Raw genomic sequence first — 24,052 nt, 5'->3', positions numbered from 1 at the left:
ATTCTTATTCACTACAGTCATATATATATATATATGCACTTGAAAGACCAGTCGGTAACATACTATAGATCTCAACACTTTTATTAATGTAACGCACACTATCAAAATTATAAGAGCTGTATTAATAGGAATAGGTTACTTTTTGAAATAACCGTCAATGTCATCTTATAACGAGTGAAATTGCAAACTCGTTATATCTCTCTCTCCCTAGTAACGATATGTAAATGTAACATATTCCTCCGAACTTATCCTATGTATTTATGAATTTATTATGTTTATAATCATTTATTATTTATATCTGCATATGTAATTACCCTTCTGTTTGGATATAAGGTAAGTGAGGTGAGAGAGAATGCGAGTACGCAGGGATACCTCCGTGCGCGACAGCGGGGCGCGGAGAGAGAGAGAGAAACATAGTCGTGCCTTAGCGAGTGACCGCGCGCACTGATTGACTCATTAGAACGAAATCGAGAGTCGAGTCGCCGGCACGCTAGAGAGTTGTTGTTGTGTGGACTCGCGAGCGAGCGGACAGAGTTCTTTGTCTCGACGACTTTCCTTGTTCGGATCTTAGTTGTGACCTGACGCTTCCCTTTTTCTTCGATCTTAGAGCGTGTGCTTTCATCCAGAGAAGAATTGCGACGTCGCCTGGCCCTGTAGAGGATCTACGCACGTGGGTCGTAGCTGGTAGAGCAGGACTTTGTTAGAAGAAACCGAGCCGTATAGTGTACGTGGTGCCCTACAATTCGTACGTGCGCGTTAACGCAAACCGTGTGACTCGTTTGCGTGCCTAGAGGACGAGCACCGTCATTGTAAGTACCGGCTTGTTGGTTTACTCTCTCTCTCTATTCACCCTCTCAGCGTGCTCTCTCCCTCCTTCCGACCGCTTTTGTTAACTTTTATCGATTAAAAATACTGTTCACCGTAAGTTTATTTTATTTAATCGTATCCCGTCGCCTTCTTCGAACATTCCGCTTTTTCGTGCCGACGCCCGCTCTTGAATCTTCGACTTTTGCGTTCTTTGGCCAACACTACAAATCTGTGCGGATCCAGCTGTCCTATTACCGGTGTGTCGAGCACCGGACCAGAGAAGACGGACAATCCAGGAGGCTTCGGACTTCGCTCGGACATTCCTCATTTATTGTTTTTTTTTTATTTACGGGGTAAACCGGGCTAAATCCCCGTTATAATCTATTAATTAGAAGTGGATTTTTTTATTCCAAATATGGTTATTGGAAAAATAAGCTATTCCTATCATCTCAGCTCTTACACTAGCATTCTTAGAAAGGTATTGTCTATGTTAAAGTAGTTGACATTGCTGTATATTTGAAAAATACCCCTTGCTTATAGGTATAGTCTTTTTCAAAAGGTATTACTTTTTGAGCCTACACGTCTTCTTAAGTAATAAGTTCTTAAATAAGTCATCTTAAATATTTATTTCTTCATAACGGATAATTATAATGATATTTTGATTGGATAGAAAAATTGCGCGGTATTTTTGCTAACGATTCAACGGGTTCATTTTTATAAAAACCGCTCAAAAACACTACGCAAATTCAATTTCTATTGATCTAGGGGTGTGTAGATACCCTGCCCGACTAAACGTCATACGCATGTGCGCACTTCAGAGCGAGATAGAGATTCGCGAGAGAATTGAGGGAGCGGTAGCGACGCCGCCGCTATTTAACCTCTGAACGCCTTGCCATCCAGAGCTCGAGTCGAGACCGCTACACACATAGATTATAGTGAAAATAAAGTAGAGATTACTGAACATCAGTATAGTAATTAGCCAAGTCTAACCACCTGTCCAGCAAATCCTGCAGGTGTTCAACTTTCGGAATTTTTGTTATTAACGAAATCTTATTTGCGCAAAATTATCAATGAATTCTGCGTTCTTTACCAATCATGCGCAATTTTTCTTTATTTTTCCAATTTCATTTTTGTTGATTTTTCGCTGAGATCTTTTATCCTACCAGTGTAAAAGCTGTAGTGATAGGAATGGCTTATTTTTTCAATAACCAATCATTTTAACTACTCCAATATTTACGTGTCATAAAATATTCACTTCTAATTAATAGTTGACATTGACGGTTATTTCAGAAAATAACCCATTCCTATTAATACAACTCTTATCAGTTTGAAAGTGTGCCTTACAATAATAAAAGTGTACAGATTTATGTTACCGACTGATCTTTCAGGTGCATACATATGTGACTGTAGTAAGAAATAATATTTATTCTTTAACGGATGGTTATAACAATATTTTGTTTGGAGAGAAAAACTGCGTGTGATTTTTGCTAACGATTGAAAAGATTTATTTCTCTAAAAACTATTAAAACTCCACGCAGATACAATTATCGATGATCTTGCAGTGATCAATTTTGATAATTTTATTATCAATAAAAATGAAATTGCGTGGAGTTATAAATAATTTTTGCTATCTTTGTTAACCACGTGCAGTTTTTCTATATTTTTGTCGGTCGATTTTCGTTGATTTCCCGCTGAGTTCCTTTAGCTCAATTTTTCACTTACCTCTCTTCTTTTATACATCGATATTTTTTATCTTGGGAGATAAAGAGTAGATACTTTCATTTGTAAAAAATTGTGAAAGAAAATAAGTTTTTGCTCACTCTGAAGGTTCGCTAGCAAAATGAAATAAATTAAATAAAAAAAATATAATTTTTTTTCGATTTTATTATAAAAATTACTAAAATAAACGCAATGAGAACCATTCTTAAATTATATGTATTTATAGAATATAATTAGTTTAAAATTTTAATGCCGAAAGTCATTGTGTAGTGTCGCGCAGGTTACGCCTCCGGTATTCATGCCACAGGTCCCAACCGTGAACCTTGATAGGGGCAGCCATTGTTTCAGGGTCATTTATCTTTCCTCATTTGCTTTTTGATTTTGAAAATTTGGTAAATCTAGAAGTATTAAAATGTTATTTCAGTTCCAAATAAAATAAAAAATCATTGGAATTTTAAATTTATTAATTTATGAATTATGCAACTGTTATTAATCTTATATTATTCTAACAGGGATCAACCTTCTCCATTTGGAAATCTTATGTTTGATCGTCGAATCGCTCGTGATAGTATATTTGCGGTATCCACACCACTTGTACGTATTTTTTATTCAGTTTCTACAGTAGATTTTATTTACTAATGGTATCCACTTAATACTGGCGAAAAAGTATAAAAAAATTGTGTAAAATATCGATAAAACTAAATACTGTTCATTAATGATCAATATGAAATTTATGTTGATAATTGTAGGTCAACGGTGATCGATATCAAACATCAAGACAGGCTGAAGCTCGGAAACGTCAGTTAATACAAAAGCGATGTCAGGTTCAGAAAACAAAAACCACACTGGTGCGTATTAGTACACCACCGCAAATAATGAACAGAAAGCACGAACCAGTACAAACGGAATTTCTCCTCGAAGAGGTATATTATTAGATAGAAGGCTGTTTGGAGAATCCACATTAATTTATTGTTTATAAAAAATAATATGAAAATTCTAGTTTCACTAATTAAACCGTATTGAAATAATTGCATATTATATACATCAAGATTACGTTATAAATCGTATGTTTAATATATGTTATTTTCCTATTATCCTGGTTTAAAACCGCTACTTCTGCGTTTTTCATAGATGGAAATATTCAGAAATTAATATTTTATTTAACAATATTCGTAAATTAAGTTTATAATAAAAAGTTTGAATTGTCTTTTTTGTTTTAAAAAATGTTACATTTTGTTCGAATTCATAAAAAATATTCCTTTCTCTGAATCAAAAATTTTTTAAATATGTTTTGAAACACCATAAATAGGATTGCAAAATTCTAAATTATAACAGTCATTAGAAATTTCTCAAGATTAGAATGTGAGGTTAACAAGTAAAATCTGAAAATAAAATTAAATATTAAACATAAAAATAAATTTTGCATGGAAGTCTGCCACGGTAACACATACATATAAGGCTTTAGTTATTCAAAAATGCGTTAAATTTTATGATATTGAGGAAATCATGCTGACCTTGAAATATATCGATTTACAGAGTATGTCTCATGTGAATACGAAATATATTTATTCAATCAACATTAATATTGCATTTATTGAGGTCCTTTATTGTCTCTTTATAATCGTTTATTAGTATTTAATGCCGTAATATAAAATATTTCTTTTTGAATCTATATCATTTTATTTTAGTTATTTAGAAAACCTGATGAAATCGAAATCGGATCACAGACGGATTATTTTTTGGATAGACCAGCGACTCTACCTTTTTGTCAATCAAAAAAAGGAATAGATGCAACCACGCAAATAGAACCCGGAGATGTAAGTTACGAATAAAAATGAAGAATAAAAATAAAAATAAAAATATGAAAAAATTTCCTAAAAAAGTTATTTTTATGTAACTATTTTTATATAGAGTAATGATTAATAATTGAAATAATAATCAAAATAATTACACAGATCTGCAAAATATGTGGTTATAATTTTTATAGAAATATTGATAGTTATTTCTGAAGTAAATTTTCAATAAGAAATGAAATTTGGACTCAGACTTCCTCCATTAAGTCAGGTTTTAAGTCATCCGAACTGAAAGGTGCGAAAATCCTAGTGTTTTACTTTATTTGAGCACTAATAAATCCACAAATTTTTAATAATTTGCAAATATGATAAAACTACCAAAATATGTAATACTATACTTTTCGTTTAAGTATTTACGAGGTGTGTTCAAAAAGTAAGGTGACTTTGTATTTTTAAGAAAAAATATTTATTTATTTATCAATATTTATGTTGCCCCTTCAAAGTAATCCCCCTTAGATACAATACACTTATGCCAACGGTTTTTCCAATCCTCAAAGCACTTCTCATAAGCACTTTTCGGTATAGCCTTGAGCTCTTCCAGTGATGCAGTCTTTATCTCTTCAATCGTTGCAAATCTCCGTCCTTTCATAGGTCTCTTTAGTTTTAGGAACAATAAAAAGTAACATGGGGCCAAATCCGGTGAATATGGTGGCTGAGGCATGATTGTGGTGTTGTTTTTGGCCAAAAAATCTCTCACAAGCAAAGATGAGTGAGCAGAGGCATTATCGTGATGCAAAAGCCATGAATTGTTTTTCCACAATTCTGGGCGTTTTCTTCGTATTGCTTCTCGCAAACGGCGCATAACTTCAAGATAATACTGTTTATTGACCGTACGTCCATATGGTAAGAACTCCTGATGCACCACGCCATGGTAATCGAAGAAAACAGTGAGCAAAACTTTGACATTTGATCGAACTTGGCGTGCTTTTTTCGGTCTTGGCTCATCTGGGCTCTTCCATTGGGACGATTGGACTTTGGTTTCGATATCATAACCATATACCCATGATTCGTCACCAGTTATGACCCTTTTGAGTAAATCTGGGTCGTCGTTGACGTCATTCAACAGTTCTTGAGCGATGCTCATGATGCGACGATTCTTTTGGTCAAAATTTAGCAATTTCGGAACAAACTTTGCTGACACACGTCTCATGCCCAAAACGTTAGAAAAAATTTCATGGCACGAGCCAAGCGATATACTAACATCCTCAGCAACTTCTCTGATAGTGATTCGACGATTTTCCAGAACAATTTTCTTCACTGCTTGAACGTTTTCATCAGTTGTTAACGTGCTTGGGCGTCCAGAGCGAGGCTCGTCATCGGCATCTTCCCGGCTATCTTGGAAGAGTTTGTACCACTTGTAAACATTTCTTTACTCAGAACAGTTTCACCGTATGCCACCGTCAACATTTCAAGTGTTTCGGAGCACTTTATTTTATTTTTTACACAAAATTTGATGCAAATCCTTTGATCCATATTTTTCGATGGCAAGAAATCGCCGAGCACGCAAAACACTTATAACCTTTACGCCTCTCACAACCAAACAAAAAATGCTATATACTTGGAACTTGGTACAGATGTTCGGGAAGAGTGTACCAACATAACAAAACAAAAAATCGATAATCGAAAGTACGTTGCCCGTGAAATTTGAAAAGTCACCTTACTTTTTGAACACACCTCGTACATTTATGATTTGAATTTTTCTTACTGGCGTTATCGATTGAAAAAAAAATTGCAGTTTTCGCATTAACCGATATATGAACGAAAAAAATGATAGGAAACAAAATTTGTCAATGCCCTAACTATGATCACTGATCATTCTATATAATTCTTCGTTCATCAGAAATTACAATGTAAAAACGAATTTCAGATCCTATTATTTTTTCTTTTTACAATACATTGATTATTACGAAACCTGCAAATTTTTTTCAATCAGCCATAATTGCGGTTAGAAAAATTCAAAACTTAAATGTAAATAGTTAAATAGAAAGCTATAAAAGTGGTCCTTTTTGTTGATTTTATTAGATTTCAAAAATAAAAATTCACGAACTTATTGGTGCTTAAGTAAATTGAAAAACCGCGTTTGTTACACTTTTAGGTTAGAATTACTCAAAAATTTGATGTGATGGAGCAATTGTGAGTTGATATTCAATTTCTACATTAAAAATTACTATGGAAATGATTTTCAGCTATTCTATAACGAAACCATGCAGACCTGTGTTAATGGTAAGATAAAAATACAAAAAAAGGATTGAAGTGTGGATATTTATTGAAGCTGAAAATCATTATATCCCATTAGTTGTTTGACTACGATGTGGAAGTGCAACCTATTCTTGAGGTTTTGGTCGGTAAAACCATTGAACAAGCTTTGATTGAAGTACTCGAAGAAGAAGAAATGGCTTTATTGCGAGAGCAACAAAAAAAATTCCTGGATCTTCGGGTATCAGACAAAGCTGAGGAAGAGCGACTCGAAGAACAGGACAGACGTCTTCGAGATGAAAAGGTGAGATAAATTTACTTATATTAAACTTGTTGTTTCATCGAACCAATCGATTGAAATATTTATTTACTTATGTACTTATTAGTTTATTAAAATTGTAGAACCGAAGAGTGAGACAATGCGGAAAAGCGCTAAAAACGCGACAGGAAACTGAAGAGCGCATAGCAGCCGCTGTTCTTCTAACAGGTTACATTGCTGAGCTTCTTCCAACAGTTCTGGAAGGACTAAAAATTTCTGGCTTCTTACTTGATGAAATAAAAGCAGGTAATTAATTTTATGGCTTTGAATTAAACTCCCTAATATCATTAGATACTAAAAACACGGAATAATACTGTTTAATGATAGATAAGATGTAAACTATAATTTAAGGCTGGAAATCACTTGAACATTATAAAATTCCATATTGCAACAAAATTTATCCTATTTCACATCGGCAGTCAAACTTTTAATTTGTGAAGAATATTTTTTTATTACAAATATTACTAATAAAAAGAAGATTGACTTTTACAATGAATTAAAGAGAAATTATATAATTGAGAGAGAGAGAGAGAGAGCAAAAAAATTAGTGAGAAAAGAATTGTAGATGATGCGTTATATATTATTGCGCTATATTATTCTAGATAGATAATTCGAGTGCCTGTATATTTAATAACGCACTTCCACTGACTCCTTCAGTGCAAGATTCTTTCTCGTAAAACTGCATCTTATCGTTGCCTCGGTAATTACACGCCGGCTGGTGTGCCAAGATGTAGTTCCAAGAACGAGTTGGAAATGATGTGCAAAAGTACAATCATGAAAAAATGTACAGTGCACACTTGCACTAAGTAAGCAAAGATACCGTTTGATGAAAAAATAAAGAGATAAAATGTGAAAAACGAGTAAAAGTGGCCACATGAAACAGAGAACATATCTAAGTTTTATTAGCGTAGGACTTATTTATCCTTCGACAGAAAAATAATCAGAAATCCATAACACAAATCTGGCCTAGCATGTCGATTCTAACGTTATAAAATGAGATAGATGGATAGATAGATAAATAATCCAAGCTCTGTCAAAACATCAAGTATTGCAAAGTAGCCCGGAAACGAGAAGGGGGCGCAAAAAGACAATCGATATGTCGTGAATTAACACTGGTGGGAACGCCATCAGGATAAATAAACCTTCTAAAGACGAAAGCAAAACCGATTTTCATAAAGAAGACAATGACAGTGACATAAGCTACGCTGAAATACTGAAACTATTGAGACAAAAGACGGAGAAGATGCAAGAAACCAGAAATTGAAATCTGTTACCCGAGCTGATGAAAAGCTCCAAACTGAAGGAAGTTTGCAGTGCTCTATTAACGATAGTTGATAATCAACTACCTGTAAAGGCTCTAGTGCCAATGGTCACACTTAAGATTAGATATCTCGAAGCCGAAATTATGAAAGACAAAGTGCAGCAAGCCATCATCACAGTCCTTGAAGATATTATACTAGAGCAGCTGGGGGTGAAAAATTTCAGAACAGGACCAAAGAAAACAAGAATAGCAGTCGTAAATGTGCCAAGAGCTATGACCACCCGAAAATTACTAAAACCGGACGAGGTCACTGTAGGATGGACTAACATTTGTGTACGAGAAAAGAAAATAGCTACAAGATGCTACACGTATTTGATATACGGAAACATGACATTAGATTGTTCGAAAAATGATATTGAGAGGAAACTGTGTTATAGGTAAGGAAAACCTAACCATTCAGCTACTAAATCAGAAGGATCATTTAAGTACCTAGCACAAAGCATACATACGCATATATCAAAGAGCGACTGCGATAGAGCACAGTAAGCGCGGCTGTGAGAGAAAGAATTGACGAAAAATTCGGAAGCACTCAGAATAGGTAAGCATACGTGAAGTAGAAGGAAAGGGCAGCACTCGATGAAAAGACAATTAACATAACTTTGACCGGTAATACAATGCCTGTGTTTTCGCTCAACTTATCCTTGGTTTTTGTTCGCTTGCTCTCTCCATCTAATTATTATCGTGTGGTGCGATTGTTTCTAAGTGGAAACAGTAGTATATCCGAGCAAAAGAATAGTGGTCAGAGAAGAGTAAGTATGTATCCGTCGGAAGCTTGATCATCTGACGAAGCAGTATAGAAATAAAGAAGCTTGCTGTTCAGTCTCTCTTTTTTTGGGTGCCATCTTTACTCCAAGCTTACGGCAAGAACACAGCACTGTGATATTCCCAGGTCGGTCTCCAACTAATTTTAGTCACGATTCTTATTGGTGCCTTTTGGTGTACAACTCTACAAGTATGATATAATCCACAGGAATGCCGCCCTCAAAAACCTCATAAAATAAAGCTTGTATAATAATTTGGACAGGCCAACAAAATTTAAAAAATGGAAAATCCCAGAAAGCAAACCCTATGTTCCAGAAAGTTTTCGATGCGCTGATTCCAAATCTGGCTTCAGAATTGAACCATCACCCTAGATTTCCAAAATATTCTAACTTCAAAGTGTGAGAAACACACTTTTAAGCACTTTTGAAGGTTATGTAGTGTGACGTCGTAGCAACGACACGTCTCAGGTGCACCTGAGGCTTGGCGTACTCTCAGGGTTCTATTGTGGCTAGCCTGCGATTTCTCGCATAAGCTAGCGGGATCACTAATCGAAAATTAATAATACCGAGGGGGACAGTGTCACTAAACCTATACTTCTGCTCTTGGATTCCAATCGATAGTTGTAATCCGAGAGCGCGAAGTATCCTGAGTCCTATCAATAGTAGAACCCGTTTTTTCTAATAAATTGTATTTGGAGCCTATCAAAAGTAGTCTCCAAATACGGTAAAGGGAAGAATTTTTGGATTGCGAGCTATTTATAAGAGAGAGGAGAGATAGATAGGTTACTAAAAAATTAAAAATTTTATTTGCTTACTCTTTTATTGAAACTTGTCACTTTTTAACTTACGGCTCCTAATTCTGTATTAGTCGATTTTATTCGTTTCACTTTTTGGACTTCTTGGCTGCTTGGCTTTTTGATTCGCTTCTTGTCTGCTTGGCTGCTTGACTCTTGTTTGGGATCTGACTTCTTGGTGTTGATTCCTATGTTTCCTTCAGCACTGGTATTCAATATTTTTCTTACACTTCAATATTTCTCTTACAACTTGAACTGCAATAACTCTAACTCCGACAACAACAACTACGACGACGACTGCCCTTTGGGTCTTATGCAGCCCTTTTTATATCAGATGGTTGAATGATGGTTGATGAGTCTCACTCTCAGCCTCTCGGTTTCGGGAGGAGTGGAGCAAGCAGTGATGTGTTAATTGGTCCGTTTGTTTCTTCTGATTTTCCTCGCTGGATTTTCGGGCCCTGATTGAAGCGGGGGCGTGGAGAAAATCGGGAGCGCGGACGCAAGGGTACAGGCCTTAGCTCGTGAGATTGCTCTTCAAGTATCATTCGCAGACAAGATTAGTTTAAAATTTCGTAATTGTTAATTAACTGAAGTCGGAGAAAACATAATCGACCAATACATAGCTTATACACTACTTATATTAACAATCAACATTATAATTCAATTCGCCACAAAATACAGTTATCAATAATTATGTAATAATAAAATTTATAAAAATAGAGCGACGCTTATTATCTCGCACGTTACGCTGTGTAGATTAATTTCTTATAATAAAAGTTTTTTCAGTAACATTATATTCGTTAAAATTAACGTATTTTTTTGTATTTTCTTATTTTCTGCTTAAAACTAAGCTCCAAAGCGAAAACTCGATAAGAGGTTTCGAGAGGCTAAAATTATTTCTGATATATTATTGAAGTAAAAATATTCAAATTAAAAAAAAAATTATTACATAATTTCTAATGCCTAATTTCTAGTTGGAAAGGGAAAAATTCGTTAGTCATGATGTGAACAGGATGCAGACGCGATTTTATGGCCCTTCTCTTATCGGCATCTCGGTGCCCACGTGTTCGGAGGCTGTATGCACTTCGTATGTAAGTGCGAGGGCGCGAGGGGCGGAAGAGCGTAATAAAAAAAGGAATGCACGCTTACATATATTTGGACTATAGACTTTATTGCCGTTTGGAGATTATCAAGGAGAATTTTTCTGCGACACTTGAGTCCGTTCCCCCAGCTCATGGGAAATGGTTTCAACTCTGCCGTTGGTCTTAATACTAGGAAAAATTATTCCTTTGAAATTTTGAAAATTTTGATAATATGGCCCGCTGTCACAGTAGCATAGCGAAAAATTTTTTTTTCAAAAACTGAATGTATTACCTAAAAGTAGAAGTCTTATCCTTCAAAATATTTCTCACTGATTTCAAAAATATTCATTTTTCTTCAAGTTATCGCTAATTGAAAATTGCTATCCTAACCAATTTTTTACACCATGATCTCATTGAACAAATGATTAGGCAGTACACCATACTATGAATCTATTTATGAGGATGTTGAACGCGTATAAATCATCAATCTTTGGCGAAGGCCGTCCATTAATCGTCCTATCTAACCTCAAAGTATACAAGATTTTCAGTTATTGTACCTTATAAGCTGTAATATTGAGTATGGATTATTCATATATATATATATATATATATATATATATATATATATATATATATATACGAGGTGTGTTCAAAAAGTAAGGTGACTTTGTATTTTTAAGAAAAAATATTTATTTATTTATCAATATTTATGTTGTCCCCTTCAAAGTAATCCCCCTCAGATACAATACACTTATGCCAACGGTTTTTCGCAATTAATAACCCAATCGTTGCAAATCTCCGTCCTTTCATAGGTCTCTTTAGTTTTGGGAACAAGAAAAAGTCACATGGGGCCAAATCCGGTGAATATGGTGGCTGAGGCATGATTGTGGTGTTGTTTTTGGCCAAAAAATCTCTCACAAGCAAAGATGAGTGAGCAGAGGCATTATCGTGATGCAAAAGCCATGAATTGTTTTTCCACAATTCTGGGCGTTTTCTTCGTATTGCTTCTCGCAAACGGCGCATAACTTCAAGATAATACTGTTTATTGACCGTACGTCCATATGGTAAGAATTCCTGATACACCACGCCATGGTAATCGAAGAAAACAGTGAGCAAAACTTTGACATTTGATCGAACTTGGCGTGCTTTTTTCGGTCTTGGCTCATCTGGGCTCTTTCATTGGGACGATTGGACTTTGGTTTATATATCATAACCATATACCCATGATTCGTCACCAATTATGACCCTTTTGAGTAAATCTGGGTCGTCGTTGACGTCATTCAACAGTTCTTGAGCGATGCTCATACGACGGTTCTTTTGGTCAAAATTTAGCAATTTCGGAACAAACTTCGCTGACACACGTCTCATGCCCAAAACGTTAGAAAAAATTTCATGGCACGAGCCAAGCTATATACTAACATCCTCAGCAACTTCTCTGATAGTGATTCGACGATTTTCCAGAACAATTTTCTTCACTGCTTGAACGTTTTCATCAGTTGTTAACGTGCTTGGGCGTTCAGAGCGAGGCTCGTCATTGGCATCTTCCCGGCTATCTTGGAAGAGTTTGTACCACTTGTAAACATTTTTTTTATTCAGAACAGTTTCACTGTATGCCACCGTCAACATTTCAAGTGTTTCGGAGCACTTTATTTTATTTTTTACACAAAATTTGATGCAAATCCTTTGATCCATATTTTTCGATGGCAAGAAATCGCCGAGCACGCAAAACACTTATAACCTTTACGCCTCTCACAACCAAGCAAAAAATGCTATACTTGGTAAAGATGTTCGGGAAGAGTGTACCAACATAACAAAACAAAAAAATCAATAATCGAAAGTACGTTGCCCGTGAAATTTGAAAAGTCACCTTACTTTTTGAATACTTCTCGTATAATGACAAAGTAACTATGCATACCACACTCGAAAAACATTAAGAATTGATAACTTCAAATCCTCAAACAGCTTAGCTCTGAAATCTCAAATCCCATAACACTAAGGACTGTGAGTCTTAAACCCCATACAGGTTAACCCCAATAACGCTAAGGGTTGCGAGTGTTAAACTCCAAATAGGTTAACTCCAATAACGCTCAGGTCTACAACTCTTTAATCCCAGATAGATGAACCTTGAATCTATAATCTACAATTAACTTAAAAATACGATATTTTTCATCTATCTGTTCCGAAATCTCATAGTATTTTTTAGCCTTGCTTTTGTCTTCTTACGACTGTGTTTTCATTTTCCTTTAAATATAATTGTTTAAGAAATTTGCGCTGATCTTTAGTTAATAAATTATGTCCTTGTAAAACCCAACAATAAATCTGCCATTATTTTTTCTTCCCATCTACCTTGATAATGTTTTTCTTTCTGTTTTATGCCTTAGTAAAACAATCTGTCATCTATTTCTTCGCTATATGCTTCAATAATTTCGGGAAGGTAATCGACGGGATCATCTTTTATGAGCATTCGAACAAGGATAACCGCATATTTATTTCGATTATGAAACATTGTAATGAGAAATCTAAATAGTCATTAGTTTTCTGGTTTATAATCTTCTTCTGTGTTATACATATGGATCACTTTTGAAACTTCTCATCTCTATTTCTATAAAAAGTCATTTTTGTCCTAGATACTACAAGATTTCCCTCACTAAATTGTAAAGCAAGCTACTCTGCTGTGTCTTTAGGTAGATTTAAATCATGAATTAAGTCATCTAAATCGTTTTAATTAAAAAGTTTAGACTTGCTATCATTCAAATAAGTATTTTCTTCTATTTCATCATTATCACTTTCTTGCTCAGATTTTACTGTTTGAAGTCTTTCAGTTTCTGGACCAGAATTTTCAAGTCTTTTGATTTTTCCATACTGGGCTGACATTACACTTTAGACTTTAGGATATACCACAGAGACTATCGATATGGTTAAAACCTGTCAGATAACATTTACAAAAGTAACAGTCATCAATACAATTTACAGGCTCGTGTCAAACTATTTGTGTAAAAACTACTTCATTCTTAATACTTGGCCAGTTATTTAAAGCTCTCCAACAAACATCACATACAAATTTAGGAGCCCATGGTTTTTCAAAATTTTTTATTGGTGTCTTATAACAAGCAACAAACAATTTTTTGATGTTATCATTTATTTTTTGTCGACACCGAGAAACATCAAGCTTTCCACAAACAGAACTAAAACTCTCTATTTTATTTATACATGGAATCCTTAATATTTTTTTCTAAATTTATGCGTTAGTCCACCGCGCAAGCACAATCTCTAATACGGATATCATACATTAATAAGAAGGTGACAGTTCTTTCTCACGTTGCAGCTCCAACTGGTGTAGAACGAAATAAAACTTCAGAAAGGAAACTTATCCGTTAGTCCAACGGTCAAGCACGATCTCTAACACGGAAAGTATTCATTTCAATAACAGTTATTTATCAACCCAACATGCAAAAAATTAGAAATCACAAAGAAGATCTTCAATTAAATCTTACTCGAACTGACGCAGGATTAAATGGGCTCTTGGGAGTTAATGCTCAAGGTTAACCGAACGCTTGATATCGGGTTGGCTTAAGGATTCATTGGGTTATTAGGTTATTGAATTATTATGACCGTTATTTTATTAATTGGTTATATGTACTTAGATTAAAGAGTTGATCTTTAAAAATCTAGGATTCAAAGGCCGCAGCCATTATAATTATAGGGATTAATCTGCCTGGGGTTTAAGGGTCACAGCCTTCAGTGTTATGAAGATTAACCTGTCTGGGATTTAAGATTCACATCCCTCAATATTATTAGGGTAAACCTATCTATGGTTTAAGACTCACAGCCCTTAGCGTTATTGGGTTTCACCTATCTGGGGTTGAAGGCACACAATCCTTAGCATTATTGGAGTTAAGACTTCAGGGTTCCGCTACTTGAGGAATTAGGTTAGCAGCCCTTAGTGTTCTTGAAATATGGCATGCGTGGTTACTTTGTTATTATATGTACGAATAATCCGTACCTTAATCGCTTATTAGATACTACAGCTTATGAGGTCTATTAACTAAGAACCTTAGCATAGATAAAATTTGTATACTTTGAGGTCAGAAAAGACAACCAATGAACAGCCTTCGTCAAAGATTAACGGTTTATATGCGTTCAGCATCCTCATAAACAGAATCATAGTATGATGTACTTCCTAATCATTTGTTCAATGAGATCATGTTGTAAGAAATCAACTGAGATAATAATTTTCAATTAACAATAACTTGAAGAAAAATGTATATTTTTTAAATTAGAAAGAAAGATTTTGAAGAATAAGACTTCTACTTTTAGGTGATACATTTAGTTTTTGAAAAAAATGTATTCACTATGTTACATAACCTTGAAAAGTGATAACAAGTATATTTTTTGCACTTTTAGATTTCCTCTTGTATATCTCAAAAATCTAGAGTAATGAGTCGATTCTGAAGCCAAATTCGGAATCAGCTCATCGAAAACTTAGGGACAATGGATATGTTTTCTAGGTTCTTTATCGGTCTATGTAATAACAGTGACGTCATTTTCTTAGTGTCAACGGCCAAGTAAATGTCATTAGTTAGCTTAATCAGCGCTGTTTGTGTACTATGATGTTTCCTGAAATTAATCTAGAGAAGGTTAAGGAAATCGTTCTTGTGAAGATACTCTATGATCTGGTCTGGACTAACTTCTTAAATATTTTTAACACGAGGCAGAGCAGCGCCATTGGATTGCTAGTTTGATGAGATCTATGGTGTGCTATACTTTTTAAGGGCTATCAGATGTTTTTATTTTTAGATAGCAGGGAGATACTCAGGGAGAAAAAGAAATTAGACACGGCCACCAAGTTAGTATTTATCACAAGGAGAACTTTTACGATCAATCCCTGATGGATTCTGTCTACTCCACCGACTTATGAAAAGAAATAAGATATCGCACGAACGTTATTGTAATTAATAGACTTATAAGCACAATCATTGTAACTCATAGTTAATATGGCGCCCATTACGTTCTCAATCGTCTCAAGTGAAATGACGCTTGCTTTCCATACGCTCTTCAGTCTCATTGCTAAACTAAAGAAACACATCTAAAAGCGCAATACACCTATTACGTTTGTAGCGCCTATGTATTGCATTACGCTTACGAACGAGAAACCCATAGGCTCTGAACTAAACCATGAAGCATATTTGTCCACGACATATTATCTGACAAGGATCCATGTTGCCGGAACATATGGCTGTTCAAGCGGTAACAGCAATGGTCAACAGCAGAACAACAACAGCAGTATCATTGGCAAACGCTAGCAGATGAGACAACAGCTAAAAACGATTGCCAAGGCGCAGACAGCCGATGCTATATTTCTCTCTTTCACGCTCTCTCTCTCTCTCTCTCTCTCTCTCTCTCTCTCTCTCTCTCTCTCTTGTTTCTTATATGTTCGGGCATTATATTCACGCGTATGCGGTCAAGCAGTTTTTTAGCCCTCGTGTCAGGCATTACGGTCAGCTGCATTCGTCAAGTTCAAAAAGGGAGGTTATTGAGCAGATTGCTAGTAACACATTTTGTGGTCATTTTACACTGTACTTCACCATTTTCTTAAGTTGATATTCTCGCAAGAGTGACGTGACCGGGCAGACTAAGATATACAGATGTTTCATTTACTAATAAAGTATGTTAAAATTAAGCGTCTGTCACTCAATTTTATCTGCCGCTGATCCTTATTTCAACTTTAGTTTCACGCGCGATTAATATACACGTCCAGTTTATTATTTAGTGGAAACGTTCACGCCTATCATATCCACCTCATCAATAATTTTACGGATGACTCCGGTTTTAACTATTTGATTTATCGTTATAATTTATATATAATAATTTTTCATTGACGTAAGAGAATGAGCCTATTAATTGTCGGTTACTCTTGAGAAAATTATTACAACCCTACTAAATAGTAACCCGATTCTATTTTTACCTACAAAGCTTTGTTGGTTTTACGTAGAGATATTTTGCAGTAATAAATATAGATTAATCAGGATAGATTAGGTTACTTTTCCAAGTAATTCTTATATGGTAACTTATTTGAGATGAGAGAATTACTATTTATTAGATTTTAGTTTTTTCTACTGTGGATGGCCGTATTCGGGTTTTTCCATACAGAGGACGCTCAATGGTAAGAGGGTCTCATACGCGTGAGGACCTTCTTCTCTGTAATAATGTCTATTACGCTAGAGGAGGTTGGAGAGGGGAAACATTATACTCGTATATGAGTCATCTTCCAAACGTATTTCAACTGAGCGTACCCGTACGCATGGAACGTAAATTTTGATTCGAAAATGCAAGAATATACAGGGTGTCCCATTTTAAAAGTACCACCTCGAAATTTTCTACGGTTGGCGTTCTACAAAAAAATTGTTCAGAGAAAAGTTGTTTGGGACAATGAGGGACACCTTTCACAGAAATCAGATTTGACCTTGAGATTTATTTTCAAGGCCATTTGAAGGTCTAAGTCATTTTTTGAATAGAAACCTATAATTTTGATCCCGGATTCGGAAAGAGCAAGAAATTCTACGTTCAGATAAGGTATTATGTGTGGGGTGCGGTTAACCGCCCCCCCTAAGGTCATGTAGAGGTCAAATTTATTATTTTCTTCATCTATGCACAGGGATGATCGGGCAAGGGTAAGTTTAATTGTAATAACCCAATAACTTGCTGATGATATCTTGCTCCCCCAACCCAATAACTAGACGGTAATATCTTGCTGCAGCACGATATCAGCTTTGACCGTCAACATTGCGCAGGGAGACTTCGGTGACCAATCCACTTAAGAATCCGAATCATTGAACGAAGAGAGAGACGTCGACCACGAATACGCCGAAAACGTCGTCGTATTATGAAACAGAACAACGATGATCCACGAATTCTCGTTGTTTTGGCAATGGTTTATTTGGATCATCATATCAAATTTCATTTGCGTGAAATTCAGAGATGTACTGGAATCCCAGGAACAACAACCGGTAAAATTTTGCGGCTTCATAGATTTCATCCGTATCACATAACTTTGACTCAAGCTTTGATGCCAGATGATCTCCGCTGCAGACTCGAATTCTACAATTGGGCACAAGCAAGGATTCGTGAAGATCCTGAATTTTTCAGATACGTAATGTTTTCGGACGAAGCTACATTTCATAGTAATGGGAAACTCAATCGCCATAATAGTCATTATTGGTCTATCCAAAACCCTCATTGGGTACGTCATGTTAATAATCAGCATAGATGGAGCCTCGTAGTTTGGTGCGGTATAATAAATGGTTATCTGATAGGACCTTATTTTTTCGATGGGAATGTCAATGGCGCAGCATATTTTAATTTCCTGCCAAATGAATTACCAGAATTATTGGAAGATGTGGACTTGGAAAGAAGACGACAATTATGGCTTCAACAGGACGGTGCACCGTATTATCAATAATTGTAATGCTCTCTAATAGTTCGTCACTTCTTGAACCAACGATATCGAAAACGACGAATAAGCATTGGTAGTGACATTACTGAGTGGTGTCCAAGATCACCAGATCTAACAAGTCCAGATTTCATTTTATGGGGCTATTCGAAAAGTGTTGTTTATGCACAGCAACCAACAACACGGCAAGATATGATGCAACGCATCATACAAGCTTGTAGAGCTATCCCGCGTAACGTTTTGTTGTCCACAGTTGAAAACTTCGAACGTAGAATTCAACACTGTATAAATTTGAACGGCGGCATTTTTGAACATTTTATGAGATAAATGTTTGTGTTACAACCTTCATCATAACTTTATCTGTAGTCATCGTCTTGTCTTCATTGGCTTGGCATTTCCACCTTGCCTTAATTGGCTGGGTAATTAATACCTTGCCTTCATTGGCTGGGTAGCCAACGTCTTATCTTGATCGACTCAGCATTCTCACCTTGCCTAGATAGACTGGATTCTCCCTCTTTGCATACATTGGTTAGATTGCATACATTGATTAGATTGTGGCACGAACACACGTAATGATTAAATAAAAAATGACCTTGATAATAGAACTTTTATTTATCTTGGGTATTGGGTTATTATTATCATTATTATTATTATTATTATTATTATTATTATTGTTTTTTTTACAAAGAGTTGCGGAATCCTTTTTGCGGATTCCCCTTAGTCTTTCTGACTGAGGGGTTATGTGGGACTCCCCGAAAAAAAATAGGCCTAGCTACTAAACCGCTATCTCCTTGGTGTCCTTCCCCCCAGCTAGGGCCTATATTAATATTAGTTCTGACTGGAGGTTCTGTCTGTGTTCGTCCGTTCGTGTCGTTCCTCCGTATCTCGTTACGTCACGTCACTTCGTCTGCTCAGTCATCTGTCAAGCAGCCGTCCGCGTTCTTACGTCTCAGTATAGTTTCCGTATAGATAGCGACTAAGCGCCACCATTCGGGTTCACGCAACATCAGAGCCACGATGTTATCGGGGGTGATGCTGCCGACCGTTTCTTCCAGTTCCTGTCTGAGTCTTGTCCAGCGGTCACACGCGAAAAACGTGTGTTCCGCGTCGTCTCGTTTGTGTCCACAGTACTTACAGTCGGGTGTTCGTAGTCTGTTCATATTGTAAAGGTACCGTCGGAAGTACCCGTGGCCCGTCAAGAGCTGGGTGACGTAGAAATTTACATCACCAAATTTCCTTCCGAGCCACAGCCTCAAGTCCCGTATCAATCATCTCGTCCAGTTACCACCTCGTTCCTCTGTCAATCGGCCTTACCAAATGTCAATTGTCCTGTCGCGCTCAGCGATTGTCGCATTCTTTCGTCCTATGTCCGCGCTGCTCCCGTAGATCCTTTTGCGTTCAAAGGCCAGAAGATCCACGGGTATTACGTCAGCCACCACCAAAACAGCCTGCGCAGAGACTGTCCGGTAGGAGCAAGCGATTCGCAGTGCGCCCTGTTTCTGTACCATCATCATCGACTTACAGTATTTCTTTGTCTTCAGGGACTCTGCCCATATTTTCGCGCCGTATAGAAGGATCGAGTGAGCTGTCGCCAATTATTATTATTATTATTATTATTACTATTATTATTATTAACTTCACACTTACCCCAGTGGGATAAGAAAGGGGGTTGACCGTCCCTCATTGTCCCAAACAACTTTTGTCTGATCAAATTTTTTGTAGAACCCCAACCGTAGAAAATTTCGGGGTGGTTCCTTTAAAATGGGACACCCTGTATAAGAATATATAAGAGTATACACAATTCCGCGCTAAAAACATAGTCCTTTACATAATTAACTATTTTATACTTTTAGGTAATTAAATACTTGTTCTATTGTATAAACTGTACAGTTATATGGCTTACTCTTATGTACGTTGATAAAAAACTATTATTTATAAATTACTCAAGTACCTCATCACGAAAGTGATAGCGCAGAAACATTGCGCGTGATTTTTGCTAGTGATTACACACGTTTATTTCTGTAAAAATAACATTCAAACGTAAGATAGATAACATATTCAATAGATAGAGATTATCAATTTTTGATATGTTATCATTAATGATAATCAAATTATTGAATTATTAATCAGTTTTACTATCTTTCGTTAATTTATCACTGATCCCTATATCTCGTTAGGCATGTTCAATCGATAAATATCTTACAAATATACATTTAAAACTCATAGACTGAGCAGAGATCAGCCATTTGCTTCGTATATAAAAAATTAATCATTACTGCTGTAAATTAAAAAATATTTGTGTTTATAAAAATGATCATGTTCCTGTATAAAGATATATATCCTTCAAAAAACAGATTTGATATGCGAGTTAGGCTATAGTACATTATATCAATTGTGTCAAATAAGTGTATAAAAATGAGTTATATACCATTAAATCTAAAGCTTTTAAGCAGCGATGAGTATATCAACAGATCAAGAGAAATTAACAAATTTTACACATTTCCTAGTTTATTAATATCAAAGATGGAAGTGCATATCTGTTGAACTTTATTGTTTGATGTTCCAAATTTTTATACATTTGAATATGAATTTTTTTATTCTTGAATAAAATAACGCATATTGACTTGCTCTACTTAAAATGCCGTTGTATTCGTACGGTACCTTCTAGTCTTGGCTTATAGTTTACAACTTAACTGATAGTCGTTATTAATATCAATTTTTATTTATTCCCAATAGAACATCAGGAAAATTTAAATTCAAACAACAGTAGCCAATTAGCTTTTATAACAAATTAACAAATGTTTTTCATAGTCACATTAAATCTACAGATGTCAAAGAAGACTTCATGCAATGGCTTATGAAGGAAGTGAAAAATGAAATAGGAACAATTGTGGAAAGTCAAGAAATATTGGAAGATAATTACCAGAGTATATAGAAGTTATGGCGAGAAAAAATCACTCATAAATACACTCGTTAGTTAATATGAACCATGAAGACTATATTGATACTAATAAAGAAATAACTATGAATTACTCTGCGCGACTGTACTCAATAAAAGAAGAAATTTAATAAACTATGAAAAAATGAAATACAATCGTAATAGTAAGTAATTTAAATAAACACTGTTAGCAAGAAATCAACCAAACGTTTACCTGACGCTTGAGAGGGAGAAATATCATTTTTTAATTTTGCGATAGTTCGGACAGCGCCATGGTCGAAAAGTTACGAAACTGAAGCCTTTGCAATTAGCTTTTTATGTATCTTGAGCGAGAAAAGCCCTGTTATTTTTAAAGAGAACTTGTTTACAGCACGGGATAATATAATGATGACAGTGATCGAAGTGAGTGTTAAGGATCATATTACGTTTTGATACAAATATATCCTTTTCAAGAATAGTCGTGCATGGTTAGCATACGATGATTGAAAATTTTTTCATTCCGTAGCCATATTCAACTATAAGCAGATATATATATTTGTCAAAATATATTTTTATTGTAGCACAACTTTTTCAGTTTCTATGATATAAAAAATTCATATTTTTTTATTTATTTTAAACAACTTTATATAATCAAGTTTTATCAGAGCTCAGCATTTTTAATTACTTATTCATAACAAAATATTTACAATCTCATTTTTTATATTTTATATTCTGTAATGTCTGAAATGAACGCAAACGTGGTGAAATATATTTCAAAATTAGATATATTTTGGATTCGGTTTTAGTCTAGTGACTTAATAGTTTAAACTAAAAGTCTGTTGCCAAATGCGGCAGATTATAAAAATTAATTTTGATTATTAATAATCTCTAACTGAGCTTGAGAATATTAGTGAATCAAATCCTCCAGAATTTCTAACACAGTCAAAACATCAGGTAAATTAATGTCGGTTGTAACTGTGGCAGAATTTATTTTAGTTGACCTTATCGCAAAGTATGGAAAAAGAAAAAAATTATAACATGTTATGTTTTTGTAACGATCTAGTCTAATTTTTTTTATTGTTATTGCGCTGCTATATTTATTATAACTATTATTTGATATTGTTTGGACAAATCGTTCTGTCTCCGAAGCTCCCTCTCGTGCACCTCTCCGGCTCTCCTTGCCTCTAGCGCCAGCTAACAGCTCAGGCCCGGTGGTAGGGATGATCCACAGTGCCCCCACCTTTCGGACCACGCCACCATCAACAAAGCAGTCAGTCCAGTTCTATTTAATAACATTTACTTCTACTATGATCAATTCATCTATTCTCACCATTCCTCAACATATTTAATACTTACTTATTTATTTACTTACTTACTTGCCTTTTCTTTTCTTTCGCTTTGTTCTACCCAAATAAAATGCCAATTTGAATCATGCGCGCAAACGCATCAAGTCAGTTGATGGCCGTATGGGACACAGACTCGCTATACTGTGAGTCGACACCAGAGCCAACGAATACCAACAGAACAGAACAGTTCCAAATGTTGTAATACGTACTTCTCCGAATGCATAATTCTCTCAGTGTAATTGATTGTACCGTCCAATTTTAACCGTTTAACTCAATAAATCGATTAGTTCCCCTTCCAAAGTTTCGCGTTACTTTACCTCTTTTTCCATCTTGCTCTCACGTGTGTGAACTGCAAAAACACCTTAAAATTCATTTTCTAAGTCAATTGAAGGTCATATTGGTTTTTTTAAACAGAAATACGTATTTTTGACCCCGGATTCGGAAAAAGCGGAAAATTTTACATTCAAACGACGTATTATTAGTGGTATTTGATTAACTTTCACGATTGCGTAGAGGTTAATTTCATTATGTATATTTGATCCAAATGATCTGAAAATAATGAAGTTTAGCGAAAAATATTTCAGAGACAAAAGTAGCTAAACTTTGTGAGGGACGTATTTTTATGACGTTGGGATGAGTTTAAGCTTGAAAGTGAATTTTGAAATCAATCTAAAATCTGCATTGTTTTTTAAATATGTTAAAATCCTTAATTTTCATATCAGATTCGGAAAAAGAGAGAAATTTTACGTTAAAGTAGAATATCGTGTATGGGGTCAGTATACTCCCTTGACTATATAGATATCATAAAGTAAACAATAAATTATAAGAATTTTAATTATTTTTTCGATTTATTGATTCATCACAAATATTACAAAATTATTCTAAATTTAGTATTCGAATAATAATTCGAACAATAATGAAAATGTTCCACTATCCACAGTAAAATATCTATTTTGACAAATTATTCTGATCCTATTCATCATGTTTTCTCGATTCATCAGTGGTTGTTCATAAATGACATTTTTTTAATATCTTCATAAGTAAAAGTCAGAAAACAAGTTGGGTATCGTGGTGGTTATGCAAATGGTCCACTACGATCAATCCACCTACCATTGAATCTGTTGTTCAGGTAAACTCTGACATTCTTGTGGAAATATGTAAGAGCTCCATATAACTGCATGCATATTCTCAATCTTGTAGCAAGATCATATTTTTCTACTAATTTAACAAGTTAATTTTGTAAAAATTGTAAAAAGCGTTCCCCATTAACATTTCCTTCAAAAAAATAAAAAATAAAAAGTATATTCATCGAAAGCATTAATTCTGTACTTACTGACAAAATTTTTAGAATTGATAATTTTTAATAAGCCGATTTTATATTTACGTTATAAGATTTGGCCAAAAACGTAAATTAATTATTATTCAAATATTATTAAACCATTTAAGGATTTCTTAAATGGTCTATAAGCGATAAGTTATTTTTCTAT

At 35.0% G+C, this 24,052-nt stretch overlaps 1 protein-coding gene across 4 annotated transcripts in view; it reads left to right on the top strand.

The window, feature by feature from the left end:
* Positions 1–21,364, top strand: part of LOC131670149 (radial spoke head protein 3 homolog B) — a 91,043-nt gene extending 69,679 nt beyond the window's left edge. For 2 of the 4 annotated variants that reach the window (XM_058945534.1, XM_058945533.1), the window contains exons 4-9: positions 3,039–3,120; positions 3,276–3,449; positions 4,215–4,343; positions 6,676–6,879; positions 6,978–7,140; positions 21,131–21,364. In XM_058945534.1, coding sequence (XP_058801517.1) covers positions 3,039–3,120; positions 3,276–3,449; positions 4,215–4,343; positions 6,676–6,879; positions 6,978–7,140; positions 21,131–21,237 — 859 coding nt within the window. In that variant the 3' untranslated portion in view covers positions 21,238–21,364. Of the gene's footprint in view, positions 1–3,038; positions 3,121–3,275; positions 3,450–4,214; positions 4,344–6,675; positions 6,880–6,961; positions 7,141–21,130 lie in introns of all 4 variants that reach the window. The other 2 variants (XR_009302426.1, XM_058945535.1) reach the window with 2 other exon arrangements.
* The last annotated feature ends 2,688 nt before the right edge of the window (positions 21,365–24,052 follow it).

Source organism: Phymastichus coffea, unplaced genomic scaffold (genome assembly GCF_024137745.1).
Source record: "Phymastichus coffea isolate CEN01 unplaced genomic scaffold, Cenicafe_Pcof_1.1 PCOF00101, whole genome shotgun sequence".
Lineage (NCBI taxonomy): Eukaryota > Metazoa > Arthropoda > Insecta > Hymenoptera > Eulophidae > Phymastichus > Phymastichus coffea.
Note: the sequence above shows the minus strand (reverse complement) of the source record. Positions and strands in the feature narration are given on the sequence as shown.